We start from the raw sequence: 9,971 nt of genomic DNA on the forward strand, positions 1-9,971 counted from the left end.
ATGTGGACTACTTATATATGCCTTGTTCAAGTGTCCTAGGACAGAAGGGACTCTGACCGTAAACGATCTTACTCTGTTTTCAGGTTTAATGAGCATCCCTTCGGAATCTTCCCAGCAGTCCCACACTTCATGTTCCTATCAGCACTCTCCTAGCAGTACAGTGACCTCTCACCCACACAGCAACCAAAGCAGCCTGCCCAACAATCACAGTGGCCTCAGCGCCACAGGTAGTAATTCGGTTGCACAGGTCTCGCTGTCCCACCCCCAGATGCACCCCCAGCCCTCTCCACATACACCCCATAGACCGCATGGTTTACCCCAGCACCCACAGCGTCCCCAGCACCCAGCACCACACCCACAGCAACACAGCCAGCTACAGCCGCCTCACTCCCAGCACCCCCCTCCACATCAGCACATACAACACCATCCAAACCATCAGCATCAGACATTAGCACATCAGCCACCACCACCCCCGCAACAGGTCTCCTGTAATTCTGGTAAGTTTCCTGGGCTTTGGTTGGAATAGCTGTGAATTAGGTCTGCCCTTCATTGTTTGGGCCTCCTGTAATATTTACTACTGAAACCCTGTTTACTTGTTTAATCTTTTCTTACTATGTTTCATTCACTCCTTGGGTGATCTGAAGAGTTCCTTGATTAAAATGCACTGGAGACATAGGCAAACTCAGCCTTCCTTATAGTTTTAAATTCTCATATTGCCCTGGCACTGCTTCCAGTGATATGAAAGAATGAAATGCATGGTCTGTTTGCAGGCTTGCAAATTCACCATGTAAGTATAAAAGAAATAGCACAAGTTATGCCATAAAGGATTGCTTTGAATCCTCAATATAGCTCTGTGACTTTGAGTAAAATACTTGTTTTTGGGTTTTGGTTCCTTGGGGTTTTTTTTGGGGGGGGGGGCGGGGCGGGGGCATTTCTCAGCAGGTTGTTCGAGCTGGTCTCAAACCTGTGATTTAACTTTTAGTAAAACAAAAAAATTTGAATGAGTATTTCAAAAATCATAAAAATACTTTTTTAATTTTTTATTTGGCTTTAATGGTTGGTTTTGTTTTCCTAGTAATAAGTAGATTCTATAATAGAATTGAAGTTTTCCTGCCTTAATGGAATATTTTCTAAACATTTTGCAGTTATTTTTTTTAGATACATGCCTTAAGAAAGTTGTAGAGTAGAATTAAAACTTTCAGGGACAAAGCAGATGATATTGCATGCCTTATCTATATCACTATGGTCTTAAGAAACTTAAGCCTGTTCTTTGTACGTTCTGATGGAATGTCTAATGAACAGACATATTGTGTGGTTTGAGGAAATAGAAGTCTGGTACCAGGGAAAGAAAGTCCATTTGGAATTGAAACAGTCGGTGATGCACCTTGCTTAGGCTTCTTTGCACCATACAGAGAAAAGGCATCCCCAGGGAGTCAGGAGTAATAACAGTGGTTCTCATAATAATTCATTCCTGTGAATTATACATCCCATGTGTGTGAGGTGGGATGAAACATTTTTTTTAGCCATTGTGTATTAGACAACCAAGATACGTTGTTATTATTCCAAATCAAGTAAAACTTAGCACATTTTATAGAGAGGAAAAGCATAACGCCAAAGAGCTGAAGCAGTTTGCATGAGATCACACTGCCAATAGGTGGTAGAACTTGGGATTCATGACCTGACTCTTGACACCCATAACCCCAATGCTAACCTGTCCTAGAGTTAACAACATTGTCAACATTACTTTTTAGGTGTTTCAAGTGATTGGTATGCAACACTCGATATGCTGAAGGAAAGCTGTCGAATTGCCAGCAGTGTTAACTGGTCAGATGTAGACCTTTCACAGTTCCAAGGTAAAGGTTGGTTCTTTTCACATAGAACAAATTTATCATGATTTTTTTTTTCCCCTGGAACTTTTTTTCTTTATAGTTCAAAATCACTATCTCCTGCCAGGTGTATTGGTAGGTACCTGCTCTCCTAGCACTTGGTAAGCTTGAGACTGAAGGATTGCCAAGAGTGAACCAGCTATTGACTACATAGTAAATAATCCTCCAGCCAGAGACACATAAGAAGGTTTTGCCCCCCACCCCACCCCCAGAGAGAGAGAAAGGGGGTGGGGGAGAAGCATCATTTTAATTAAAGACATGGCTTTTGCAATGGTGTGGGTTTTTTCTTTTTTAATATTTAAGGATTTATTTAGTTATGTATATGAATACATTGTAGTTTTCTTCAGACATAACAGAAGAGGGCATTGGATCCCATTATAGATGGTTATAAGCTACTATGTGGTTTCTGGGAATTGAACTCAGGATTTTTGGAAGAGTAGTCAGTGCTCTTAACAGCTGAGCCATCTCTCCAGCCCAATGGTAGTATTCTTAAAGGACACATAAGAATTTCTAATAAATTGGGCAATTGATATAGGAAATCATTACATATAACAATCCTGCCAGAATAATGGCCATGTTTAAAGAATCAGGTTTGGCATAGTCTGTCTCCCTGCCTTGCCTCTTGTGTTTGTATCTACAGTTGTATTTTGAGGCCAGAGGACAGTCACAAGTGTTGTTCCCAGTTGCTGTCCACCTTTACTTTTAAGTTTTTTTTCTATTTATTATGTATGTGTCTGGTATATATATGAAGATTGCTGACATATGTGTGCATGCACATGCATACAGCTCAAAGGAGTCAGTTCTTGTCCTTTTACTATGGACTCTTTAGGTTTGAATTCAGATCATCAAGTTTGCACAAACACATTTAGCAGCTGAACCATCTGTGCCTAATTTATGTTTTGTGTGCTATGTGTGGGTATGCCTACACATGTGCAGGTCAGGGGTTGAAATCTCTTCCTCTGTGGTTTCTCCACCGTATTTTTGAGACAGTCTCTCACTGACCCTTATGCCCACTGTTTTGACTTCAAATGGCTGGCCTCTGGTGATCCTCCTCGTGTGTTGTGTCGTGTCCTTCGTGTTTTTCCATCTCCTGTTTGTGCTCTCTCTCCTGCCCCCACCCTCACCTTCTCAGTGCTTGGGTTACAGGCAGGTGCCACAGTTGTTGGCATTTAGTCAGGTAACAGGGATCCAAACTCAGACCCTCATGCAGCTCTGCCCCCTCTTTTGAGACAGGGTCTTACACTAGCCTGGAACTTACCAAGAAGCCTAGGCTGGCTGGCCAGTGAGTCCTAGGGATCTGTCTTCATGTCTCCCCAAACACCAAAAGTACATGTATGCCACTAACTATGACAAACCTGTTTTGTAGCATACAGGTTTGAGGGGTTGAATTCAGGTCTCAGTATAGCATATATTCTGACGTGAGTGAGTGGAGACTGAGGGCTGGGAAGGCTTGTACTGGCTTTGTCCTGCAGTGTAGTCCTGCTCACTGTGTTTCACATGCTTTCCTTGTAGGTCTGATGGAGAGTATGAGGCAGGCGGATCTCAAGAACTGGTCATTAGATCAGGTTCAGTTCGCTGATCTCTGTTCCTCTCTTAATCAGTTCTTCACACAGACTGGCCTTATCCACTCGCAGAGTAATGTTCAGCAGAATGTCTGTCACGGTGCCATGCACCCAGCAAAGCCTTCCCAACACATCGGGGCAGGTATGGGCTTAATAAACTTCCATGAGCTCACTGTCACAGGTGATAGTCAATGTGGTGTGTCACTCAGGGTGACATTTATGTACACTGTTGTTTTTAAGAAATGAGTGGTGGTGAATGTTTTATGGAAAGTGTGTCTTTAAAATTTGGGGGCAAAAGGCTATTTTCTTATGATTTGTGTGAATTATTTACTATTATCCTTTGTGATCCTTAACTTTTTATAGTTATTAAACAAGTCTCTAAGAGATACTTGTGTTTTTTTTTTAAAAAGTTATAAAATTATTTCACTTTAAATTTGTTGATTTATAGTGAAAATCAAAATGTTAACATCTTTCAAGGATATTAAAATTAAAAGTTTAAGGTCCACTTGAAAGAACGCACATAATGAATGGCAAGTTGTCATTGTGCAGGCTCTATGCTCTGAGGGCATAGAAAAATGAGAAATTGGGGTGTATCGTCCCCCTGTCCTCCACCCCCATCCTGTCTCCTGTGAAAATAGAAGTGTGATTAAAATTTCAGCAACTTATCTTGGAGTTAATGACCTGGGACTTAGAGTCTGCTCCTGCTCCTGTCAAGTTTCTTCTGTTTTTTCCCCTGTATGTGAGTTGAGGGGTTGTTGGGCGAGGTCATCTCTGAGGCCATCTTAAGCCTGTCTGGGCACAGGTCTAGCTTTTCTGTGGCTAGTGAAAACCAAATCCAATGTGTTTTACCTTGTTAATAGTGGGGGTCAGCTTTCTTCCCTTCTCAGGAAACATACATAGGAGGTACTTTTTAGTTTCATTGCATTGGTTGCATTCAAGTGCAATTTATGTGATACACTAGCATTCTAGGAACATGGTCTTCTTAAAACTTGAGTTCACTGATGTGGACAGTCAAGGGATAGTTGAGGGCAGTAGAGAGATGGGCAGCAGCACAAGAGCTTGTGAGCAGGGACATGTGGATTCTAAGTCCTGCACTGCCAAAGCTGTGCCCTTGAGCAAGCTTTTGAGTTTCCTTTGACTGTAAAAAAGAAGAGGTGAGAGCCGAGTGTGGTGGCACTCAACTTTAATCTCAGCACTTGGGAGGCTGAGGCAGGTGGGTTTCTGAGTTTGTGGCCAGCCTGGTCTACAAAGTGAGTTCCAGGACAGCCAGGGCTATACAGAGAAACCCTGTCTTGAAAAACAAACAAACAAACAAACAAACAAAAAAAGAGGTGATTTCCAGTCTGCCCTTTTGTATGGGTAGTGGGAGGGTCAAGTGACATCATGGATGTGAAAATAATTTGAACTGTAATGAAGTGATGTCCTTGCATATGAGCTTATGCCAGTGTTCTCAGAACCTAGCATAGCACCCTGTACCAGAAGCCAGCTGCATGTCAGAAGGAATAGTTTTCCTTCCTTATTATCTCTGCGGCTTCATGTATGTAGCCATTCTATTACGATTCAAGTGCTTGCTTTGTTTTGATGATAATGGTAACGTATTTTCTCTTTGTGTTTTTTAACTTGATTAGGAAATTTGTACATAGATTCCAGGCAAAGTCTCCCTCCCTCAGTAATGCCACCCCCTGGTTATCCTCATATTCCACAGGCACTCAACACTCCAGGAACTACGATGGCAGGTAATGTCTGTGTAGTATACTTGGGATGGCCTGGGTTGCAGAGTATCTTTGAGGATTTTTTTACTTTGACGGACTTAATGAAGCTTTTTGGGGCGTGTATTGATTAGCTTCTGAGAATTCTGTTCTATTGGTTTCAAAGATCTAATCTGCCTATTTCCAGGCTAAAGATATGATAAGTTGTAAGTAGCCAGGAGACTAGTGCATGCTATTAGAACTGGTAAGAGTCTTAAGGATTACCTAGAGGAGGAATCGGGTCAGGAGAGAGAAGCTACCTAGAACTCCTGGGTTAATGAGTGGTTAAGCCGTGACTCACCTTTCCCCTTACTTTACCTGTCTGGGAAAAAGACATTAAGTACTATTTATTTGCCAGGAGGATGTGTGAGACCTAGAGAGACCTGTGTGCCAGGCAGTGGGGAAGGGACTGACCGCAGTGCTGTCATTGGGTGAAGTGGAAGGAATGTGTCTGCTGTTACACCCCCTTCCTCACCCCATTAGTGATTTGCAGGTACCAAGATGCAGTGGCTGGAGCTCAAGCCTGATTGCCTGTCTCCTTCCTGACACCATGAGGGATTGACCTTTTTCTTAAAGACATGTCACCATTTCTCATATAGTGTAATATACTGAAAACCATAACATATGTTAAAGGATTCTTGAGAAAAATAATTAGCAGGTAGCTTGGAGTTTGATTTTTACAGTACAAACAATGATCCTGTAAATATTTTTATAACATTTCAAAGGATATGCTTAAATTCTAACAAAAGGACTGCTGTTAGTAAATTCTGTTATGACCCAGTCTAACTTCAGTCATACATCAATGACTTTTTTTTTTTAAAGTTAAAATTTTTTTAGGTGTATGGGTTATTTTTCCTGCGTGTGACTGTTGCCAAAGGAGGTCAGAGTGAGCATAAGATCCTCTGGACCTGGAGTACTAGGCCACCATATGGTTTCTGGTGGCTCAACCAGTACTCTTAACGGCTGAGCCGTTACTCCAGCCCTCTGATAGCATTCTTGATTTTAGAGTCAGGTAGACTGCGTTTCAATTTTGGGTTTGGGGGTTGTTTGTTTTTGAGTCGGTGTGAGTAGTCCAGACTGGCCTTGATCCATGGTCCTCCCGCCTACCTGTCTCCTGAGTGGTTAGGATTTAGATTACATGCGTGTATCATTATATACCTGTAGTGTTGTTCAACTGCTTTAACCCTATGCTCCCTACTATAAAAGAAGGACCAGAAGAACCACCTTGTTGGAGGATTTGGGGTGGATTCCTGGCAGTGTGCTTATGTCCTAGTACATAGGAGACAAGCTCTCAGCCTACTTGGTGTCTTCCTGACTTCCTGCCCAGCTCACTGCTGACACTACCCCCTCCTTTCCAGGTCATCACGGAGCCATGAACCAGCAGCACATGATGCCTTCCCAAGCCTTCCCAATGCGGCGCCCTCTGCCTCCAGATGACATCCAGGATGACTTTGATTGGGATTCAATAGTGTAGGCTTGTTTCTGCAAGACAGCAGACTCCAGGATTCTTTTTGTTCAGTGAAAGGACGGATTAGAGGCCGGTTGAGAAAACAAAGCGATGTTACCAGTGCTATCTAAATTCCTTTCGAAGACAATCAGAGATTCTAGCTGGGTAACTTAACTGCTTTTATCCAACCCAAGCAAGAACTACATGTTTGTCTCCCTGCCAGTACCCTCTGTAGCTCCTAACTGTTGTGATTTGGACAGCTTTTTGCATATTTGTGTCAGTTTGATGTTGACCACAAGTGCCAGACTGATTTTTCAGACAGAGCCTATTTTGCTGCGAGCAGTTTATAGATACATATGTGTAAATATGTGTACAAATATTACTGAAAGGCTTCAAGTTTTTTCTAATTGGATTATTGTATCTTGAAAAGAAAGTTACTGTCAGTTTTTATTCCTTGTTAGGCCATTTTCTGCAGGATGCTTTCAAATGATACAGAGAGCTGAAAGGAAATCAGTTTTTCAAAGCCCAGTTTCCTTTATTTAATCTTCAGAAATAGGAGTAATCATGAATCCACCGAGTAAGTCAAAGAATCTGGAATTGGTACTCTCAACAGTGCAGAGGGCCATTGTTCCTGAGCAAGCTTGTCACTTGTCACGCGGGGTGTTGTAGAGAGTGTGTTGTACCTGTCAGTGTGATTCCTCAGCTGCATCTTGGCAGCTCTGAAATGTGTGGGCTGACTGAAACTGGGTATTGCTTGGCTCTTCAAACAAACCAATGTCTCCATTGTCACTTATGTATTTATTATTCAAAAGTGTTATTTTAATATTTATTGCTCTGTGAATGCACAGTTCTGTTGGATTCACTAGGGAGGGATTTGTCTGAAAGCATGGTTATTTTTCTGGATAAAGTTTACAGACAAAGACAATCAGAAGCATTGGTCCTTCTCTTTATCATCACTCCTTACCAGGTGAGCGTGCTTCCTGTCTTGCTTAGCCTTCCTGCTGGGGGAGACTTAATAGCTATGTAGGAATTTCCTGGAATTTGAATCAGTCTATCTAGGCAGCAAGATACAGAGGCTGGGTTTATACTGCAGTGTCCCTGCTGTTGGTAACGCTAGCAGGGGCTGCATGCGACTTGAGTGCAGTGACTGACTGCGTGACCTGCTGTTCGGTCTGTGTGTCCCCAGCATGAAGCACCTCAGAGCTTTGATCAGTTGCTTTGTTTTGTGTCATGTCACAGCTTGCAAGGGTTGACTGTGTTGATTTTATAATGAAAGTAAAGAAAGGAGATTCTCCTCCCCACAGTGAATAGATCGTTAATTGGTTCTTTACAGAGAGGGGGAAATCCATTTTAATGAGGAAATAGATTCTGTCAAATCAAGAAGAAATAACTGGTCACCAGTTGCTTGTTAGTGTCTCTGGGCTAAGCAGTGCTTAATCACATTGACTAACCTCAGCGAGTCTGTGGATGAGTAATCTCTACTTGAACAAAGGTTTGTTTGTGTGTGTGTGTGTGTGTGTGTGTGTGTGTGTGTGTGTAAGTGCAAGAGATCATGAAAGAGACGGGGCGGGGGGGGAATGAGAATATCTGTGTATGTATTAATGGAGTGTTGTCTTGAATGAATCCCTGGGAAGCCATGGGGAGTGCAGGGAAGAAGGGAGAGCCTCGGGCTTCTCTGTTGCTTGGACCCCCACTTGGCATGAGAGAAAGAAGCTCAGGTACAGAGGACTCTCAACCAATAGCCAACAGGCCTCACTCGGAAGGACCGGGCAAGATGAGATGGCTGTCTGCAGAGAAAAAGCTTGGGAAAATGAGGTCCCCAGTAGTTTACTCAAGTCTCTGTTTTCTAGACACCAAAATGGCTGCTCCGTGACTAGGATTGCTCCGCAGCAGTGTGCACTTTAAATGATTGGGTGTTGGAGTATCGCAGTCTGAAACAGCATGGCTTGATGAGTTTACAGATTATGTGAAGCTAACTTCCCATTTGACAATTACTGATTTGCAGTGATCAATATATTTATGAATGTTTAAACTGACCAAGAATGGCACTTGAGGCCAGACTCACCACTCTTCTGTGATTCCCTGTTTCCCTGGGGCTCAGCAAGCCTGAGTGCCTGGGCAGGGAAGGCTACCTGGTGGGCGCAGAGTCCCTCTAGTGGCCATTTCTGATTTATTTGATGACACACAGCAAGTTCTCTAGGGCTGAAATTAACTGGAGACTTTGGGGTAAAGACTAACAAACATACATACACAGATGGGGCGCTCTGTCCAGGAGAAGAGTCCGACTGGCATTTGTGGCAGTGTTTGAAATGTAAATGTACTCCTGTGTGTTCCTGTAAATATTTAATATGTGTCTCAGACGTCCTTTGAAGTGGGAGGGGATCGATGTTGGGATAATTTCCGATGGAATAGAGTATTTTGATATGGTCATTGGAAGGGTGATGTGTACATACTTATACTGTATATATGTGGTGACATGCATTGGCTTTTGTGCAGAAACAACCTGCTCTTGTGCTGCTGTTGGACAGTCAAGTGTTTTAATGTTTCTACAGTTTTCCTATTGCACGATTTCATATTCTGCCAATGGTGAGTGGCACCCATTCTTTGTAACCGTATAGTGCTGTAAAGAAATATTCCAAGTGTCATTAGGATTGTCGCTGCCAGAACTGATATGCATGGATGGCACTTAAAATAAATATATTATGATAACTGTATTTGCAGCCTGATGGTCTGTGTTATTTGCTGCTTGAGGAAGCCAGATTGAAGCCAGTGGCCAGACCATGGAGCCCTTGGGAGTTTGAGACCCAGGCATTGCTGCCCTCGCACTGAACTTAAAGCTGTTTAATCTCTGCGCCTCACTTTCCTGAGCAGACACTTGTGCAAGCTCTCCAGAGAGAAAGTCAGAGAAGAGGAAGCCATAGTTCCTACCTTTAATGCGTACATACTTGCCTGGGGTGCCGAGCAGGCAGCACCTGACCAGGGAGGCCACCCCGGAAGCTTCCCTGGTGAGGAGCAGTAGCTTAGGAAAGCCTCTTCAGAGACGGCATTGCAGGTCATCCTCCAAAGGACCTGAGGCCAGTGGTCATCTCCCTGACACTGCTGCTCTACACCCTGGCTCAGGCTCGACTAGAGTGAGGGTTGTGGGTTGAGGTAGGAACAGGTTCAAAAAGGCTTAGTTAGTTGCCAGGCAAGAAGCATGGAGACCTGCACAAGAAGAGCTTGCCCACCCTTTACCTAATTGTAGACTTAGGATGGCTGTGTGTGGAGTAGATTCCAAAACTCTTCCATGGTTTGCCAAAGCCAAGGAGACAGTACTACTCACCATGTG

At 43.2% G+C, this 9,971-nt stretch overlaps 1 protein-coding gene across 2 annotated transcripts in view; it reads left to right on the forward strand.

Annotated features, from left to right (window-relative positions):
* The window catches only part of Foxj3 (forkhead box J3), a 93,957-nt gene extending 84,600 nt beyond the window's left edge, over positions 1–9,357 (forward strand). For both annotated transcript variants that reach the window (XM_021160896.2, XM_021160897.2), the window contains 5 exons: positions 84–497; positions 1,752–1,853; positions 3,399–3,590; positions 5,077–5,184; positions 6,555–9,357. In XM_021160896.2, the coding sequence (XP_021016555.1) occupies positions 84–497; positions 1,752–1,853; positions 3,399–3,590; positions 5,077–5,184; positions 6,555–6,670 (932 nt within the window). In that variant the 3' untranslated portion in view covers positions 6,671–9,357. The remainder of the gene's footprint in view (positions 1–83; positions 498–1,751; positions 1,854–3,398; positions 3,591–5,076; positions 5,185–6,554) is intronic.
* Positions 9,358–9,971: the final 614 nt, after the last annotated feature.

This window comes from Mus caroli, chromosome 4, assembly GCF_900094665.2.
Source record: "Mus caroli chromosome 4, CAROLI_EIJ_v1.1, whole genome shotgun sequence".
Taxonomy (NCBI): domain Eukaryota; kingdom Metazoa; phylum Chordata; class Mammalia; order Rodentia; family Muridae; genus Mus; species Mus caroli.